We start from the raw sequence: 21,118 nt of genomic DNA, 5'->3' as shown, positions 1-21,118 counted from the left end.
CATTGTAACCCTCTTTGACAGCCCTAAACTTTTAATTTAGGCTAGTTGGTTAATTCAGTGAAGCAATGGTTTTGTTTTGGTAATTTGGGAGTGTTCAGTTCATCTACCGGTACATTTGTATTTCATTGAGGAAGAAGCAAAGTTTATTTAAAATCTTATGATGCTAAGACACTTTATATTTTATTTTCCCTTAAATTATCTGACAAAAAGTGAAATCCTCGGCATATTTTCTCCTGATTTTGGTTCTTGGTTATTGTCATAGATAGAAGTTGTCACATGCCTCTTGAACTTGCTCTTCTTTATTAATTTTTGTTAATCTTTTGTGCCTTCTAACCTTGTGATTTGGCCAAGATTACATGCACATGTGGCCTTTGCTACAAGTGGGCATGTCAAATTTTATAACTAAATGTTTCGTTGAAAAAAAAAAATTAACGTGTCTGTGAGTTTTGATTGTTGACAATAACAAAATTATTATTTATATTGTTTAAGTTTAAATTACAGTAGTTCTACTTACAAGGGATTGCAAAAAAAAAAAAGAATGACTTTTTTAACGCACTGAATACAAATTTAGCAATTTCATTGTTTTTGCTATTTTTGAAACAGTTCTCCAACAAAATTGATTCCACTCAAGATGAAATGAGTAAAGTTCTGTTGGCAGAAGACGTCACTTCATCCTCTTCGTTGCTACACCAACATCAAGAGCTGAGAAAAAGTGTTCTGGAATTATCAATGCACACTTTATCAAAGGGGCAAGCACTTCTGGACAGATTACGTGAAGCTAGTACTCATGCAGACATCAACAATCAACATGCTTCCAAGGCTGCCTGTTACAGTGTTGAGTGTATCCTTGAAGCATTACAGCATCGGCGACGACAACTTGATGAGCAATGGAGAGAAAAGAAGAAACTCCTGGAGCAGTGTATCAAGAGATGCAAGATTGACGAAGAAATACAAAAGGTTATATGTACAATAAAATCATTTTGTGCTTAATTTACATCTTGCTGATAATTTTTTAGTTATTCTGTTACAGAGGAGATGGGAAGGAAATACCATGAGGACTTAGAAATAGAGCACAAATGGGAAACCTAAAAATTGTAGGTGCTCAATTAAGGTGCCACATATCACTGGCCTTTTAATTCCAGTGCCCTCCAGGCTAGTTGACCATGGGATCTTCTGTTGATGACTATAACGTCTCGTTTTTGTTCCAGATCATTAAATGGCTGAACGAGGATGCAGAAGACTACTTGAGCTATAAGGAGTATGGAGACTCGGCGGGTTCTACACAAGTCCTACTTGATGAACATGCAAAGTTTGAGGAAGCAGTTAAGGTACCAGTGTACACAAAACTAGATTTAATTTGAAAGTATTTGTACATTTTCATTACCATGAAATGGCATCTCAGTTCCCATGGCCTGCATGCACCCATCTGTCCTTGTACATGTAGCTCAGCATTGGTGACCTCATCTGGAGGTGTGGACTTTTTCTGCCCTTGTGTGGTCTCATTTCCATTACTTGGGGTAATGCTCAGATGGATTACTTGGATTTACATAGGACTTCGAGTTACTCTCTCATAGTTAACAACTACCGTAGTTTTTCAATTAAAAGGCCCAGCATTTTCTCTCAAAGAAATTGCTTGTTGGCATCAATTGTGATCTAAACTCGAGGTGTGTCTTCTAGGTGAGTATATTTGTGGAACAAAACGTGTCCAGGGATGGTTCTTTGATTCTTAGCCACCATCTTGTATGTTAAACTTAGTCTTTGGGTAGACTTTCATATACCGGGCCAAAATGGTGGAAGACAAAAGAACCATTGTTATTCTGATTAGGCCTTGTTGATTAGGTATTGTTATGTTAGCTTTGTTCTTTTGTTTTATGGACCTTAGTTATTCTGAATCTGGTATATGAAAAACAAGCCCAGTCTTCTCCTTAACGCGAATCCAAAATGGTGGCCTTGCACCCACATTCATGATGATGGCTTTCAATTCTTAGTGTTGTACAACAAAATCACCCACAAGAAAGTAGTAATAACAGCAGGATTTAAAGGTTTTTCTCTAAATTCTAGTGGAATTTCCTTCTGCTTTTAATTAATTTGTTCTTGACTTACACTGTACATTACAATCTTCGGTTGAGACTGCATGAATAGCAATGAGTCAAACCAAATTCCTGTATTTGAGATGCATCTTACAGTACCACCCGAAAGTACATGTATAAATTAGCCAATTTGCCAAAGTTTTACTGCTGACGATTCGCAGATTGATTCTGCGTTCTCACTTCATCAAGGACGAGGTATGCCGAATTTCCCCCAGGTTTTACCAATAGGTTTGCCGCGTGCAAGCAAAACTATGGTAAACAGCAAGACACGGTACATGAATAGCCTTCCTTAGCTTTGTTTCTGGTTCATTTATTCTTAATTTCATGCTCCGATGGTAAATCATATCTCACATTTATCACTTGCATTGAAAAGTTTTCAAGGAGCTATTGAAAATAGTGAATTGGTTTTATTAATCTGCAAGTATTTTTTAATTTGTTTTTTTTGTTGTTGTTTTTGTTTTTTTCTTTATACAACACAGCAAGTTAACTTCACGTAAATTGCATACTTGCTGCTTGTTGCTTGTGGTGTTACAAAGGGTAACGAAGGTTGTCTTATTCCTTTTGTTTATAAAATACTTGGCGGACTGACACCAATTAATCAATGGTCTATTGACACGTCTTTGTTCATTATGGTTTTCTCAATGTGTTTCTTAAAAAAAAAAAAAAACTGTCAGTTAGCCACTCTTAATCGACATTGGTATTTATTCTGTTACCCATGTGATTGGCTGCATTCGCGATCGTCCTTTCTGAATAATGAACTTCACAAAGGTGTTACTTGAAAACACACTGCTCGCACGGAACATTTGGCCATTAATAGACTTTTTTCAAACTTACACGCCAATTAAATAATATGAATGTAAGAAATGCAAAAAGCGAAAAAGTTTTTAAAATAAAGCTTGACAGCATCAATCTTATTGACAATTGACGAAAACATTTGCTTGACGCGTCATCAGTTTCTCACGATGCCAAAAGAAGACAAGCTGCTTTATACAAGCACCCTTACATAATTATTATTTTAATTGGTTGCCTTCTACTCCCGTCTCGTATTCAGAACAATTTTGAGAGTTAAAATGCATCCAATGACTTTCTATCGTTGAAGGACTTTGTTTTTCTGTTGTTGTTCTGATAAAATAACAGTTGCGATTGCTGTATTGCTAGTCGGAAAATATGAATATGAACGCAAGTTGTGAATCTTCTGTGGCATGCACACAATAGCAATAATTAGTTTTTGTTTTTTTTCCACCATGGCATACAGCATTTTACTTGCCGTGGCGTTCGGCCATGTCCGCCCAGGACAAGGTTGCGGAATTCGTCCTGCCTTGGTGAAATCGCGGCAGAACCCCTCGGTAAAAATGAGGTCCCACCGCGTGCCAATGGTTAATACTTGTACTTTCGGGCAGTACTGTATATCTGAGTATTTTGATGAGATTTTTAGTTTTTGAAAGGTGCATCTTATAACCGAGTGTGCCTTGTACATGTATCTGAAAAATTATGGTATTCAGTGAAGTGGAGGCGGCTAGTGGTTGATATTCATGGCTAGGTAGATATCCACCATGAGGCACCAACACTGAGGTGAAAAGTTGTTTTGATATATACTAAAAGTGCAAGATAATAAAATTAATAATATAGCTCAAAAAGCATAACTAATTTATTCCTGCAAGCATTACAATATTTTCAGGCACAAATCCTGCATGAGTTGCTTACATGTAGATGTGATTAGCAAAGTCTGAGCCTTTAGCAGCCAATCTGCGTGCACCTTCACACTTTCCACTGTTTAATTACATACATTGTACTAATTTAACTTAGTAGTACTTGGATAGGGTAATTCTGCAGTTGCACTAGCTCATTATAATTAAAAATCTATTTTGATGAAAAAAGAAACTGAAAGGAAATTAGTCAGGAAAGAAGCGCAGCCTGACCTGCAATGTCTTTTACTTAATGAAAAAAAATTAGGACAAGGAGGAGGCTGTCCACAGACTTTTAAGAGAAACAGAGAAACTTGTCAATGGAGGCTTTGCTGGCATGCAAGACACGGAGGCCAGAATAACTCAGCTGCAAACAAACTTGCAGTTACTGAGGCAACGTGTAGAGGAACGAAAGAAACTGCTGTTGGAGACACTATCCTATTACAAAAGTAACAAAAGAGTAAGTACTTATTGTCAGCCAGCACGGTATTCAGTGACTGTGAAAAGCCTCTCAATGTGACTTCAGATTGATTCAGTTGGATGCTACACTGTATGTAAATTTTATATTAATTTCGTATATTTATAAGAGATTTTTCCAAAAAGGAACTGGGAGTTACAAAGTTCAGGTGTTTGTTTTTCTTGTGATGTGTTTGAACACACCAAGCCATGTCAATTTAGGTCAAGATTTGGATTGCTGACTGTCTAGATTTTAAAATTCCTTCTTCTGGTTTTGTGAAGACTCACAGGTGCTACAATTCGGAGAAAGTATGATTAACTGACAGCAATCCATCATTTCTTAGCCCACATACATGTAGCTTGACCCTTACACAAAAGTGTGTGGGCGGTAAGCTTTCATTAAGTATAACATACTGTGTTCATGCATACATAAGGTAAAATATCAAAACTAGTGAATTCCCTTTATATTAGCTTGAAAATGATTGATTTATTTTTGCAGGCTCTTAACAGATTAAATGAAATTGAAGGTAAAATATATGAAGAGAAACTGACAGTTGAAGATCAAAAAGAGTTGTATGGCGCTATTTTTGCAGCCTCTGCAATGCAGCTGCGAGATGGCAAAATATTACAGGAGAAGATGGCAGATGTCAAGCAAAAACCAGTGGTAGTTAAAATGTATGAAGAACTTCAAGAAAAAAGCACAGCTCTTCTTGTCAACGTAGAGCCTGATCCTGCTTCTAAGGAAATAGAAGATGTAAGATGGTGTCCTTGTATAAACTTCTTATATAAATTGAGATGTCTGTACATGTGTCCAAGTAGTATGGCAGATTACCATTAATCAGGGTCAATGTGCACTGGTGGCTCAGTTGCCATGCAGGAGGCTGTGAGTTCAACTCCAGCCGGACCAACACTCATGGTCTTTAAATAAGCGAGGAGAAAGTACTGCGGATGCAATGACATCTGCAAATGGTTAGACACTGTAGTCTTCTGAGATAAGGATGATAAATCATGGGCCCTGTCTCACAACTTTCAATGTTCATAACCCCACGGGACATAAAATGAACCCACACACTATTTGCAAGGAGCAGGGCATGGAGTTCCTGGTGTTGTAATGGTCTGTCCTCTCTGGTATATAATGGTTGCATGAGAGTGTTTCAATTAGTTACGCCTCCTAAGGTTAAATGAACTATAACTATGACTGTATGACATAAGCAGGGGTTTCAATAACTTCTGAAATAGGCGTCCATGATAGCCCATTGTAGGCGGGAGAGGCAATTCAATAATCGTTGCTGTCAACAGAAATAGCGCTTAAAATGTATTTCATATGTGGACAAAAAAAGTACTGTAAACGTCCATGTATAAGCCGCATCCGTAGATAAGCCGCACCCCGAATTTAGAAGCGCAGATTTTGGAAAAAATGTAATACAATAAAGTTTGAAGTTTCAGTAACGTTCTATTGCTGTAAACCAACAAGAACAAACAATCAAGGTTTCACCATAAAGTTCAAATTCCTTTGATATTGAAACAAAATGAACGAGTGCTTAGTAGCCAAGCTTTAAATGTGGGGAGGAGTCTGGGCCAGGGCCTGGGTATCATGACCACGTCTATAAAGATGTACCGGCAATAGGCTAAAAAATTCATGCAGAACAGGAGCTTGATAATGCAGTCGACAAATTTGCCAAGAAGGTGGTCAAGGACACAAACAGTCGGCCATTTAGGGCGAATTTTGTGGTATTTTATCGAATATTTTATGGAATTTTGTGGTATTTTATCGCACGTGGCGGAAAGATAATGCGTGGAAGTGACTGCCAAAACGTCACTGCAAACAGCTGTGCGGCGGAATGGAGATTGCTTGTAGGTTGGTGTTTACTTGTTCGAGTAAAGCAAAAATTAATCGCTTGAAAGAACTCTTGAAGAGCAAGATTTGCCAATAAACACTCGAAGACACAAACGGCTCCGTTAGGAGCCACCACTCATTAAAAAGTCAATGAACAACAGCAACATGCTCTCAGTTTCTACATGTATGTTTCTTTACTGAGATCTTAAGAAGTTGTATGAATATTAATTAGGTTTTTTAAAACTCCAAACACAGATGTATCCATGGATAAGTCGCACCCTTGATTTATGGCTTCAATTTTGTGAAAAAAGGTGCGGCTTATACATGGACGTTTACGGTAGTTTAATCTGGAAGAACATTCTCTCATAACTTTGTTTGCTTTGGATAAGCATCTGTTGACCAATCAGGGTCAAGTAATCATGCCCTCTTGATTACCAAAAGTGCCCTTGTGATTGAGAAAAAATGACTGTCTCAGCAAATCAGCATTCAGTGATTTTGCCCCGTATATGATAAGTAAATAAACGAAGCAAACTGGGGAAAACAGTTTTTGTTCATTTTTTAAGAGTAAAAGGACAAGGACAGACATACATGTATTGATTGGCAATTTCTCCTTGGCATGTTCACTGGAAGAAAAGCAGTCATTATTCAGAGAAGAAGGGAACAAGGGAAGGGGGGGGGGGAGGGAACAAGGGAAGGGGGGGGGGGATTCAAAATGTCTGCAACCCTACAGGTTAATAATCATCCCACATTCATTTACATAATTTTTAGTTCCATTTTTTCTGTGTATGAAGGGATTCACCCGTGTATTTATACCACTACTTTCCACTCCCTTTGTATTTCTTTCCAGTTTTAAGAGTTCTTTTGTGTGTTTCTCTCTGCAGGTCTACAACTGGATAAAGAATGTGGGAGAGGACTTCCTTGTCAACAATAGAGTGATGGGGGATTCCGTCAAAACATCTCAAGACTTTTTGTATGCGCATAGAGAACTTGAATCAGAGAAACAGGTTAGATTAAAAGGCAGTACAGTACTTGAGAAGTAAACATTATTCCCATACATTGTCAGTTACTTGTTATTCATGGAGTTTATTTTGTGTACTGACAGGATCTTGAAAACATAGTTGCCAAGGCCCTTGATGTATCCAAAGCTCGATCAAAGACAGACATTGCCAAAGTACAAGACATACAGGATCTCTGGTCAAGCTTCACTGTGCGTCTGCAGTTTAGATTGAACGTGGCAAAAATGTATTTTGATTTCCATAGGCACAGACAGTTGGTGAGTAGTGACAATAAATGCTGTAAGCTAAAGTAAGGGCGCTTAAAAGAAACTACCAAGAAGAAACAAGGAATAAATATTGCTGAGGTTTTCTGGCAAAGTGAATTAAATTTTATTTCTTACATGACCCTTTTGAGTTAGAGTTTCACAGTGAACAGGGACTAGTCAACTGTTGGGACATAGAAAAGTTAAAAGCAACAAGAGGTTGTAATTCACTTGTAACCTGTAATCTTACAGTAATGTTTGTTCATGTATAGTATTGTAATGTTGTCAAGAGTAATATGACTTAAAGAATTTTTGCTTTGATCTTCACAGCTTTTTAGCAAACTGGACGAACTTACAAATCAGCTAACAAGTGACGAGCCTAAGGAAAATGTGGATGCCTCACCAGCAATGTTAGCTCGACAAGAACAGCTTCAAGATGCAATTCTTTTTGCTTCAGGGCAAATGCAGAAGGAGTCTCAAACTTTGTTGGAAGAACTCGGAAAAGTAAGTGTTATCATACATGTATTTTCTGTCACGTGACTTTGGAATAATTATACATGGAATTTAATAATATTATAGTCTAAAATCACTTCATTTAACTGTTTCGGAATATAACTTGAACTCACAATGGGCCTTTTGTGATAAATTAAAATTCAGCTTGATAGTGAGGCAGTGAGGACAAAGACAAAGGAAAATGGATGATATGTAAATATTTTTCACTTTCATTCCAAGTTGCTATTTTTTTTTTGGCCTCACTTCCTCACTATCAAGCTGAATATTAATTTTGATATTTTGAAAGTGGCCTATTGACCAGCTCCTAGCTGGAATGTTATCTCAGTCGGTAGAGCAGTGCAGCACAATTACACAGTTATGGGTTCAAATCCCGTTCAAGCTTGGATCTCTTAAGTTGCTTGTCAAAAAATGCTGCTTAAGTATGGTGTAATTTTTCTGTCACATATTGTGCCAAAATAATTTATTGTCTGGCCTAGAGAAGTTAAAAAAAGTATCACAGCTCTTCTTCTCTGCCCATGTGATAATGATGTGGTGTTAAGACTTTGTTGAGGTAAGGGTTGTTTTACAGCCATGTTGATCATTATCAAGAAAAAATATAAAAATTACTGTTCTCTTATGTACATGAAATGTGGTGCACTTTGTAACAAGGAACCAGCATAAATCACAGAAAAGTGTGTTTTTATCCCAGCTGTGTGTCGATAGGTCTGTGTATTAATCGAGATAATATTATGTGGAAACCATTGATTATACAAAAAATTGATTCAGGGTTAGATGTCAACAAGAAAGATCAACAAGGCTAGTAGGTTTTAAGCTTTCACTAGCCATTGGGGCTAGTAAAATGTGAAATATGAATGGAGTTCTGGACAAAAACGAAAAATGGAAATTGTTTTGGATGAATAAGGCAGAAGGAGCGGTGGCCTAATGGTTAGTGTGCTCGACTCCGGATCGAGTGGTCCGGGTTTGGGTCGTGGCCGGGGACATTGTGTTGGGTTCTTGGGCAAGACACTTTACTCTCAGGGTGCCTCTCTCCACCCAGGTGTATAAATGAGTACCGGTGACATGCTGGGGGTAACCCTGGGATGGACTAGCATCCCATCCAGGGGGGAGTAGAAATACTCCTAGTCGCTTCATGCTACGGAAACCAGAAATAAGTGCCGGCCTGATGGGCCTTCTGGCTCGTAAGCAGTGACTTTTAGAGAATAGGAACTTAACTAATAAAAAACAAACTGTGAACAGATTTCATGGAATTAACTGCCTTAAAAATGATAATTGGAAAAAAAACTAAATAGGAAACCAATTCGGATTACAATTTCCCCTCACCTTGTTGTGAACGATTCTTTAAAAAGGATTAACCACGTGTGAAATCTTGCGGAACCACTTGGCTGTTGTACAATAAGGTCAAGAGGTCATTGTACTTGTTGAGAAGTTGATTCCAAATAAAATTTATTTCAAATTTAAAAGCCGAAGAGTTTTAATATGGAGCGACTTATCTTGTTTACTAGGAATGGTGAATCTCACATTAAAAGAGAGAAAACTTACATGTGTATGTGCAAGCACCTTGGCTGCCATACATCTATATTAATTAATTGACCCCAAAAACCTTTCAAGCAATAAAACACACAGATTGCTGTTCAAACTATTAAAAAGAAAATCCTATACAAGCCAAGTTTGTCATTTCGAACTTTGTCTTATTTCACGGGCCATTTAAACTACAGAAAAAACTGGGTCTGGATGGGTTAAAAAAATGTGGTTCAGACCAATTTTTTTTACTGTTTACACAGACAACAATTTGGTCTGGCTCATCATAAGACTGGCCGTAAGCCCCTGTTCTTGGCATTCTGTTTACACTGCCGGCTTTCAGAATCTGGCCCAGATTTTTATTTGAGTTGGAGCGGAGACACGTTTATACAGCACTCTTGACCTGCAAAAATAGGTCTGGACTTTGTTTTTTTTCGGTATTAGGGCCATAGCCGCCTGTGGCCCCAAAACCTGAAAAAGGCGGGTCCAGACCCATTTCATAAAAACATGGAACAGCTACATGTAAGCGACACCTCTCCAATTTTGGTTCCAAGATCTGACAAAACATTGGGGCTTTTACACTAGTATTAATGGGAGATAAAGTCACATTAATTTGTTTCTTCAATGTAATAAAATTTTATCTTGATCTGCCAGGAACCTGTAGAGCAACATTTGGATAGAAGTGCTGCTGCTGACTGTGTACGGAATTTCCTGGTGACCCTAGAATCACGGGTGCATAAACTGGGTCAACTGTGGGCCCTCAGAGAAGAGCAATTCCACAAGAACAGACAGCTCAGTGCTGAGTTTGTTCAGTTTGAAAAGGACACTCATGAGGTTAGTATGACCCTGTGTCATCTCTGGCTGTTCCTGTACATGTATGCTGCATTACACTGTTTTAAGGATCCTTTGTTATCATAAACATTAATAATTAACCCACTAGTTGATTATGCTGGGATTCAGCAAATGACAGAACAAGGTAAAGGAAAAGGATAACCTGAAAACACTGACCCCCTGTCTGTGAACCCCCTTCAAACCGGGTCCATGCACTGTCTTATGGACTGGTCCACAGACCACCCTAATTGACTCCCTCTATAGACCATCCCAAAACAACATCCCAAAACAACATAGAATAAAAATAGGCACGCATTGCATATGGGTGGTAGTGCAGTATTGACACAGTGCTTTATGGCATAACTGTCAACTGAACTGCATTTTGTTTTCCAGGAGATTCAAGTTGTCTTTGCCTTATATGTAGCTTGCCCTCCAGCATGGCAGATTTTGTACCATGTGATCATTAGTTGCAAAAGGCCTATTCCGTTGGAGCCACTTGAATTTTTCAGGTTTTCTTAAGAGACAATTGCTAAAAATGTCCAGACAAATGTGAGGATCATTATTCTCTCCTTCTTGAGCTACAAGAGTGTTGAAAGTGTACCAGATAAGTAGCCTCTTCGTAATAAGTTGCCAACTTGACTCAAATGTGTCTGTTAATTTCTATCAGGTTATTTTATGGATAAAAGAACAGAGTGATACATTTTTTCCTGTCAAAGTGGACTACAGCTCTCTCCCGGCTGATCCACAAGAGTTGGAGGACAAGCTCAGGAAGTTCAAAGATGCTGCACGTGTAAGTCGAAGTTGGCAGTGGTAGAGATAGAGTATATATGTACCTTTGGTTGATGCCTACACAAAGAACAGAAAAGTTATACTGGAGGTCTTTAGCAGGTCTACAGTGGTGTTTCAGGAGATTTGGAGGGGAAAAAATTAATTAAATGCACAATATTATCATATTAGGCATTGAATAGACTACGAGCAGTCCCTTCATAAATCAGTTGAGTGGCCCGCTTTTCTGAGACAGTCATTTTTTGTCACGCAAACAAATAAAATGACCGAGGGAGGCTCTGGAAGAGAAGTGTAAGAAGGGACTGCACCCTTTGCAGTAACCAACACGTTCAGAATGACCAAATCTGTTAATGTAATTTGTGAAAGTGATATGTCAGATGGTTCTGCCTTTCTTATTGCTAATGTAAATAAACATGCAAAATAACTTCAGTAACAGTGTGGGAACATTTATAAATGTGCATGTCGAATTCAATCAACTAATCGTAAAGGAAACCGCAGAAAAACTACTAGGGTATATAAATTTACTTTGAATTTAATGAGCGACACTCCAAAGAAGTCCGGTAAAAAGAGCAGTAGGAAAGCTAAGCAGAGAGAGGCCTCTGATTGAATGTTGCAGTGTTTTGGCAAGTTTCACTGGTGTGATGTTCGTCCACAACTATCAAGGACAATTCTTGTTTAGAATGGTCGACAGTAAGAAGACAGAGCTTGCTCTGATAGAAATCTTCCGCAAAAGCCATATCGTGCTTATAATCGAAGCACAATCTGACAAGAAGTAATTAACTGGTCAAAAAAATCTGACAGCGGTGCATTGCCAACGGACCAATCCGATTCTGAAAGCGTTGGTTACTGCAATGGGTGCAGACCCTTCTTACACTTCTCTTCCCAAGCCTCCCTCTGTCATTTTATTTGTTTGCCTGACAAAACACAACTGCCTCAGAAAAGTGGGCCTCTCGAATGATTTATGAAGGGACTGCTCACAGTCTAGGTGTTGAAGGAAAAATTGGCACAAGGTGCGACAAAAGATAATGCCTTTGGATCTCATTATCAATAGAAGTTTGCAGTGTCTATGCCCTACATAACTTTTTCACTTAATGTCTTCTTTGAAAGAGTTATGGGGTTTTACTTCATTTGTCTTTAGCGCACAGACGAAGATGTCCAGTCCCACCTGCAGGCAGCAGAGCAACTCTCAGAGGCTGACGGGGGTTACAAGGCAGCCATAAGGGTCATCACTGATGAATTGCACATTGCTTATCAAAGATTTAAGACTCTTCTTGCAGATTATGAGGTGCTTTTGTCCATGTCAGCAACATTTTACTCAAGTGTTGAAAAGGTAGTTTAAAACATTAATTTTTTTAATCTTTGTATCACAACAGGCCATTTTACAGTCCTGTCTGCATGTTTGTGCGATAATTATGTGAGGCAGTGATGCCTAATAAAATAGTCAGATGTAACAATAATATTAGGACATACCTAAACCTGACCTTAATCTTTCTTTGAGCTTAATTTAGCCTCAATATAGACTTAATCTTCTTAATGTACCTGTAAAATACAGTAAATACAACTGTATGATTCACTGCATGTACGTGTACCATTCCACACACAGTTTATTCTTTGTGTTCCTCGCAGATTTTGAGCAATAGTATGGCAGCCATGCATTACATAGAAGCCATGTTTTGCTTTATGTTGATCACATTTCTTGTTTGTTTGTTTGTTTGTTAGTTGTCTGTTTGAGCAGGTTGAAGTTTTTGCAGCTATTCAGCTGATGTGGACCTGCTATACCCACCCACCCATACACTCACAAAGGACAGCCACAGTACCTGGAACTTCATCCCCTACTCTTTTTGATTAAGCTGTGTGGGTTCTTTAACGTCCCACAGGGAACTTATGAGCATGGAAGATAATTTGTTAGACAGGGCCTGCGGTTTATAGTCCGTATCCGGGATGACTTGAAAGTCTAACCATTTGCAGATGTAATTACATGTACAAAGGCAGCACTTTCTCCTCAGTTATTTAAGACACTGAGTGTTGGTCCGGCAGGAGTGTAACTCCTGATCTCCCACATAGCAGCCCAGTGCTCAGCCAATTGAGCCAGGGGTGTGCCATTTTTTGCTATTTATCTGGTGTTTAAACAAGTCATACCCAAAGTTTGTCTCCAAGAAAAAAATGTGATAATTCAATGTTAAAACCTATAAAAGTAGTGTGGGTCTACAATTATTTACAGTAATGAGTATTTAGGTGCCATTATTCAACTTGTGCTTCAGGAAGCATTAATTTTTTTAGTTTGTACTGATTGTAATGCATGATTTGCACTGCAAGACTAAAGTGTGCACAGTCCGATTTACATGTAATTCCTATCCCAATTGAGGTCTAACTGCTTTCCCCCTGTGTTTGCCTAACCATTCTCTCCTTTCCTCCATCCTACATGTACATTTACAGATGATAAGATCATGTTTGTAAATGGCAGCCGAAAAACTATTCTTTTTTTGTCCTTGTGCTCATTACACCCACTAGTCTTAATTGCATGGACGAAAATAACACAAAAGAAAAAATTCTTTATAATGAGGCTAGGTGTTCTAATAAGCACAAAGACAAAGGATGATTTAATGTCTGCCATTTATTAGTATGCTCTGTAAAGTGGATAGCAATAGCAATTTCTTTTTCCTTGAGGTAATTATGCATTTTCTCCAAATGTCATCTTTCTGGGTTTGATTTCTGGCAATGGATTTTTACTCAGCTTCTTCAAATGATGGATGAGATGACCTATGAAATGCAAAATCAATCCCTCCCAAGAGATGTCAACATTGCACAGCTCCTCCTACAGGATCATCTTGCCAACTACAAAACTGTGCATGAGCTTTTTGAATTCACCACTGTGCATTCGCAAGATGTTCTTAGCCGAGCCTCCACATCAGCTGCTGTTTCTGTGTCACGTGATGAGATCAAAGGTTTCCTTGAAAAGTCAGAAGGGAGACGTGCAGAATGGCGGAGTGTTTGGGAGCATCATAGGGACAAACTAGAGGAAAGTGTCCGCCTGTGTGAATTTCAGCAAGCTATTAGCATGGTATGTTTTCACTTGCCTTTAAGGTGGATTATCAGTAATACACATCCATGGTTTTTTTACTGTGTTGAGGTCAGTCATACTCCCATGTTGGTTTCAATAATTATTATTTTGGAGGCAGGAAGAGTATGCCAGCTTGTTGGATTTCTAGGGGGAAACCTATTAACATTATAATTATTTTAGATAGGTTTAATTGATATGAGGCCAGTGTTAGCAGTGTACAGCACATTCAACTGCTAATCAAAAGGACTCTGTAAGGGCTGCTGGAAGTACAGTACTGGTTTTTTTCTGCATGGATTTGATTTGAAGACCTCCAATTACAGGGTGTACAGTAGTTGAGAATTTGTGTTCATGCAGCCACATAATAATACAGTAATACTGTATAAGCTTTAGACGTAAACAACATGATCATGTGACCAGAAAGGCACAGTACTTCTCAGGGACAATGCAGGAACACAAGTTGGAGTTGCAACTTTCTCGTCACGTTTTATAGTCCTTGTCTTCATTGCTAGTGACTGACAGAGTATATTTAACATGAAGAAACAATTGGTACGGTGTCCCTTTGCTGTTTGTGTTTGTTTGAATTCATCCAAGTATGACTGATAATCCAAGATGGTGAACAACAGTTATGCAAAAGATAAAAGGGGACTTAAAGAAACAGTAATATTACCATGTATGTAAAAGTACCATGCTGTTTATATGTCCAATTCCTGTTTAAGCTTCTGTACTTTGCAACATGTTATAACATACCATCTTCACTTGCAGGTCAATCTTACCATTGAGGAGCACACTCGAGATCTGTTGGCACTCAACCGAAAGTTTGGGATCACTCTGCTTGATGCTGTCACACTTCTGCAAGAGTCAGATTTGTTTCTTGAATCAGTCAAGGTAGAAAAACAAAACATTACCAACAAAATTAATGTACTGCTGATAAAATTGTCTGGCATGTCTCACTACAAGGAGGCAATGGGTTAAAGGGGACATACCGTAGTTTGTGAATGGATTGACTACTAAACCACCACCCCCTCCCCCTCCCCCCCCCCCCCCCCCCATTTATGAGTAAAATCATCTGGCGGTAAACAGGGTAAGGTCTCACTCCTAGGAGTCAATACATGTAGTTCAACATTGTTTTGTCAAATTTTGTTTCATTGTGGACAGTAAACAGTAATGGCATTCTTGTTAATTCTTGGACAAATTGTATGCAAAAAATTAATAGGGGAATTTCCTTGTTGGCATAAACCTTATGGCTGTGCTTTCAGTTGATGAGGCAGCTCAAGTGTTGAGTGTTTTTTGTTGTTACAGCCTGCAGATGCAGAAGTTGGAAGACTAGTTGAAGAAGCTGAAAAGTTGAGGCAGTTAAACCATCATGATGCCCCTGCTATCTCACGGGAAGTGTCAGCAATGGAAACTCGTTGGCAGAGGTTTTTGTCCAGGATGGAGGACCACAGAACTATGTTGGAGGCATCAATTGAATTTCATCAACTTTATGAACAGGTTTATCAATCTCTTTGTGATTCTGCTTGCTACTCTTTGATCCTTTGTATGGAATTTTTTTAATGTTTAAACACAGATTTTCAGTTTCATTGTTCTATTGATGGATAATACATGTAGCTGTAACTCTTTGCTGCTTACGTCGAGAATTGGGCATCACATAAATTCCTAGTTAGGTTTGCATATCATTCATGTTAAGATGAGCATTAATGTTTTCATTCACTTCTGCGCAGGTGTTTTTAGAGATTTCCTCTCACAATTGAGGATTTATGAGTGTTATTGACTGTGGTCAGGTCTTTTATTGTCTAAGGACTCGGTGTGGAGTGGATAACATGTACAGTGTAGTGTATTGAGCATTGCTCATGGACCACATCCCAGCACACCACATCTTTTGTCACCCTGATGACAAAGTGCTAGTGCTTTACTAGATCACCACTTTTGATCAAACAGCCCAGAATTGTTTTGATGGGGAACTGAGCTTAAAATGTTAACTCAAGGTTAAATAGAAGTCGTTTCTGCAGCTTTTTAACTTGCAGTGTACAACAAACTTCTTTTTCGTCTGTTTGGCAGGCATCTGTGTGGATCAGTGACAGTGAACACTTCTTAAAAACCACTCAAGATGGTGCAAGGAGATGCAAAACTGAGGAGGAAGTCATTGATCTTCTTGATATGTTGGAAGGCTTTGTGAAACCGGGCCTGAACAAGCAGGAAGCACGACTGAAAAAGCTTAATGAACTCTCTGCCAAACTCACTATGGATGAACCTCGTCACAAAGCCAAGGGCCTCATGGCTAAGCAAAAGGAGATCATTACAAAGTTTGAACTCATGGATAATGACCTTTTCCGTTTGGCGGAGAGACTCAGGGAAAGGAAACGCCGTGGACTACCTCCTAAGGTTAATTTTCAGATGATGCTTCACAAAATGATAAAATAAGGAATAAATTACGTGAATAGAAGAACATAAGGATAATTATGGAAAAACATGAAAAGTTAACTAACCCTGATTATGCATACTTACATAGAGTAAATGGTTGTTGTTCAAGAGTTGAGTTTATCTTAATATTATTTTCACTATGCTTCTAAAAGTTGTCATACCAACAATAATCTGATTTAAGATACAGTATTTACCAACTAAGTTTCTCAACACAGTGAACTGAAACCCTCAAGATACAACCCAGGCATTTATTTTAAGCAAACTCTGGTCTCCCCAAATGTCAAATGTCCCACACTCCAGACATTGTTTGAGTTTGATGTTTGAGTAAGGCATTTGGGGACTTAGAGATCTGTATTATAAAGGCTTTTTTGGGTATTATTCATTAATATTGTTCTTTTGTGTTTTATCAAAGCAATCGTGAAAGATAGTGTTGTCTTTCAGGTAGAGGAAGTAACAACAGAAAGTTTTGAGGCATATGAGAGAGACCTATCAGCGTCAGCCCCTGTTCCAAGCGAGTCTGAACAACCAGTGCGTGTGAATGTCCTGTCATCATTCATTGATGGTGTACTTGGTAGCAAAAGGGCAGGAGACCGAGAAGTATTTGAAGAGGCTGGACCACCTAAACGTCCTCAAGTGTCAGTCAGAGTGAGGTCTGATATGCCAGTAAGCCTAGAAGCTGAGCAAAAGCTTGCCCCCATCATCAAGTCTGAAATCCAAGGTTGGTTTGAAAGTGGCAAAGCTGTAAAACCTGTTGAGATCCCTGAGCATGAAATTCTGGTTCATATAAGCGAAGACACAAAGAGAGAACCTAGTGAGATGGCTTTGGCTCCTTGGGGTGCTGAAGTAGTGAAGAAAGATGTGACAGTCACTTCATTAGGGCCCTTTGTTAGCAAAGATATTGAAGTTGAAACAGCTTTGCAGACAGAAACAAGTCAACCAAGCTCTTCAGACCAGGCTCAACTTACAAGGAAGAGGGTATGGAAGACAACAACAAGGGAAACTACCACAAGCATTAAGCAAGAAACAAGAACAGAAGTTGAAATGCTTGTTGCAGAAAAACCCGAGATGACATCAAATCTCTTTGTTTTTGGTGCATTACCACCTTCAGAAAATCTAACGGTGGAGGTGCGATCCAAGAAAACTGTTGAGAGTACACCTGATACCTTAGAAATGACAAGTCCCAAAGAGATTGACAGAGTTGAAAGGGAGATGCAAGCAGCAAATGAAAGTATTTGTAGAAAAATTGAAGAGTCTCTTGCAAGCACTCGTAGGCCGTAAGTACACAGGAGCGTTTCACACAACGGCTTACAGCAGAACTGTGCAAAAATAGTCTGCATTAAGTTTTTGGTGTTGTGGGTGTGTATGATTTTCAGTGTTTGGAGTTTTGGAAGCTAGGGTGAGATTACATGAATTGTATTAAAGTTTTCCCTCTACTTGGTGTAGAAAAGGCACCGGACTACACAGATGATGTAAAGCAAGAGGAACCTACATGTAAACAAGGATCAGTACCTCTTCAGTGAAATCAGTTATTTGCCAAGAGCATTGCAGTATTGAGTCCAGTACCAGAAGCAGAGTTTGAATGCTTCCTAATTTAGTTTAAACCCTATTGTTGGTTTTCACTTGTGTGATTAACAGCCATGTTTTTCAACAAAAACAAAAGAAAACGTCTGCATAACAATAGAGTTAAATTCTGAGAGGATTTGGTCGGGACACAAACATGGCTGCCGTTTTTTTGATTAGGGGCACAAACAGGGCGGCTGGACATGTGACGTCATGTGAAAACCAAGAATAGGTTTATTATAAATTACTCTTGCGATGGTCTGAGGTATAAAATATTCTGAAGTGCGTACATATTTGTTATGGAACATCTATGAGAATATTCAAGCAAGTGCTGTAGATTATTTTAATGAATTTGATTTTTCATCTACTTCATTAAAACTAGATAATGTAGTGTTGGAAGTGAGCAAACAGTTAATTTTTTTTGTGGCACAATAATAAGATAGAACAAGAAAATTATAGTGTCAGAATCATCTTTTTTTCTTTTGTATGGAACTTGAAACAAAATTAATTTGAATTATTTCAGGTTGTAGGTAATTTACAGTATGTTACCATGTTTCTTTTGTCTTAGTGTGGAACCCAAAAGCCATGCAGAGATTCTGATCCCTCAAAATGCTGGCTCTGTTTTGATATTCACACCACCAGACACGCCGCGAAGACAATCCATTCCATGTGTTGACTCAAGCCAGTTGCCCAATGGCCATGCTACTGACTTTGATCAACCAAAGGTGGAATCTGAGGTCCGTCTTAACACCATACCCCAAGGATTTGACTTTGGTGCCATAGAGCTGACTATTCCATCTCCTTTTGTCAATGGGGAAGTGCCTAATGTGAAAAGAGAGTCAGCTTTGCAACGAATGGATGAAATCACGGACAAATTAATTGCAAGTGAAATTAATTATCTGGATGATTTGAGGTCTCTTACTGAGGTAAGAACTTCAACAGTTTGTTGAAATGGGATCTGCAAAATAGCCTATAATAATACAGTGTGGGATTTGAACAACAAACTTTTGGGTAGTCTAAGAGTTTCTGTTGCTTTTTCGTATTGTAAAGCAGCTTAAGATGGTGATGTCATTCTCAAATGCCTTTTAGGGTGGTGTACTGAAACGCCTGTACACTAAAACAAACTAAGCTACATAATTATGTATCATGATCTTGTCCCCCATGAAAATTCATTACTTACAGATTTTCTGAAAGCAAACTGCCGCATTAAATACAGGACACACAACACAGCTGCTCGACATAATTATTGTTAGAGTTGTAGCACAAAATATAAGCAACCTTTCTGGTTGCACGCCAAGTGTGTCATTTTAGTTCACCTGTGTCATTTGGCACACTAGCATGTTATTTTACTCACAAGAGGTTTGCTTTATTTGCTTGTGTGTACATTCACAATGGTGAAGACTTCACTGTGTAACTTGACACACATCTTTGTTTTTAACCTGTGCTAGAAGCAATACCTGTAGCAAGTTTTAATGATCGAGGTGTATTAGCACACTGCTTGCAGACTGGTGTGAATTTCCCACACTACCTTTTTTGTTAAGTGTGTTCGTGTATTCACCTTTTTCATCAAAATCCTGTGAATGGTCTCATTTTATTTTCTCATGAGTTTGTGAGCATTTTTCTTCAATTTATTTTAAATACCAGTTTCGGTGCACAACCCCTTTAAATTACATTGCATCAGATTTGCTTGTTACAACATATGTTACTGCCCACAGTGTACTATGTACTATGTTTGAATTGCCTTTATTTTTCTGTTCAGGTTTGAACCATCACTAGTATTTTGAAATTAAAAATTGTTTTTTCCCCAGGATTACATCGACCAGCTCCCCAAAGCTCCACCGGAGATTTCAGACAGTAAAGACACTATTTTTGTCAATGCTGAGGATATCTTTTACTTTCACAAAGTGTATGTTACTGTAATAACGACATGTATAATCTATTGTAAATGCTAACCTGGTGTGGAGAGTTATCAATGTACATGTAGCTTAAAGAGTTACAGATCAAGACCCAGCAATTCGACTTGTGTCTGGTGTGGAGTGTTCCTTTTTTCCAACTTTTTAAGTAGAGTAGCCCCAAAGGTTGTCTAAATAAGCCTTCATGTCATCTTGGACAAAATTTGCTGGGTTGCTCGCATGAGGTATCCACTCTTTTCTCAGGATTGGAGGTAAATTTGTTATAATTCTTTTGTATGGATAGTTTGTTTCTTTTCTGTTTGGCCAATTTCGGTAGCAGATTTGCACAATGCTGATTCTATTGCCATTGGATTCCAGGCATGACCCATATTGCAAACCTCAAAGCCATTCTTCTTAACATTTCAACTCTCCCCAAAAATGTCCGGCCTCCTCTTTGTAGATGGTGTAAGCATTTGGGGCAATAATATTGCACATTTGGATATATTTGATTCGTATACAATCTAATATTAATTTTCAGAATCTTTCTTGGAGAACTGAGTAGGTGTAGAGGAACACCTTCAGAAGTCGGGAAAGTCTTCACGGAAAGGGTGAGAAACTGGCTTGTTCATGCAACTGTAGTTGGTGTAGACTGAATGCATAAATGGTGGTCAAAAAAATATTCTTTTGTTTATTAGACTCACTAGCCTAGTTTTCATGGACAAAATACAAAAGAAATGTTGCTTGAGAGCAAGGCTAGTGAGTCTAATTAGCACATAAACAAAAGAATACATTTTTGGTTGCAATTTATGCATTTCGTCTATACATGTACAGATGTAGGTGTAATACAACCAAGAGAAAGATGGCAAATTAGTTGCTTCAATGGGAGAAAGGACAATTTTATTGAAAAGTCCTAGGCATTATTCAAAAATTAACAACACCATTCTCGACCCTGCAGACCAGCAGCAGCACACATTGATGAATAAGGATCTACAGTGTACATAGATAACTGGCCTGTCTCCCCAGGAGCTCTTGTAGCTCAATGGGTAGAGCGTTCGATTGGTGTGTTACGGAAGTCACAGGTTCGAAACCTGTCTTAAGCTACAGTAATACATGTACGAGCAACAAAAACGTCCAAATTGTCTCCCCAACATTGCTGCAAAACTAGTCGAAAAGTGATGTTCATTTAACATCCCACGCACAACCTGTCTCA

At 38.5% G+C, this 21,118-nt stretch overlaps 1 protein-coding gene across 1 annotated transcript in view; it reads left to right on the top strand.

Annotated features, from left to right (window-relative positions):
- LOC137984421 (muscle M-line assembly protein unc-89-like) overlaps nt 1-21,118 on the top strand; it is a 166,977-nt gene that overhangs the window by 22,046 nt on the left and 123,813 nt on the right. The window contains 18 exon segments of the mRNA XM_068831598.1: nt 604-957; nt 1,209-1,328; nt 4,044-4,235; nt 4,731-4,985; nt 6,950-7,072; nt 7,171-7,341; nt 7,657-7,830; nt 10,012-10,191; nt 10,856-10,978; nt 12,113-12,304; nt 13,709-14,035; nt 14,798-14,920; nt 15,335-15,526; nt 16,094-16,417; nt 16,898-17,730; nt 18,585-18,942; nt 19,825-19,922; nt 20,447-20,516. Coding sequence (XP_068687699.1) covers nt 604-957; nt 1,209-1,328; nt 4,044-4,235; nt 4,731-4,985; nt 6,950-7,072; nt 7,171-7,341; nt 7,657-7,830; nt 10,012-10,191; nt 10,856-10,978; nt 12,113-12,304; nt 13,709-14,035; nt 14,798-14,920; nt 15,335-15,526; nt 16,094-16,417; nt 16,898-17,730; nt 18,585-18,942; nt 19,825-19,922; nt 20,447-20,516 — 4,209 coding nt within the window.

The sequence above is a fragment of the Montipora foliosa genome, chromosome 14 (assembly GCF_036669935.1).
Source record: "Montipora foliosa isolate CH-2021 chromosome 14, ASM3666993v2, whole genome shotgun sequence".
In the NCBI taxonomy this organism is placed as follows: domain Eukaryota; kingdom Metazoa; phylum Cnidaria; class Anthozoa; order Scleractinia; family Acroporidae; genus Montipora; species Montipora foliosa.
Note: the sequence above shows the minus strand (reverse complement) of the source record. Positions and strands in the feature narration are given on the sequence as shown.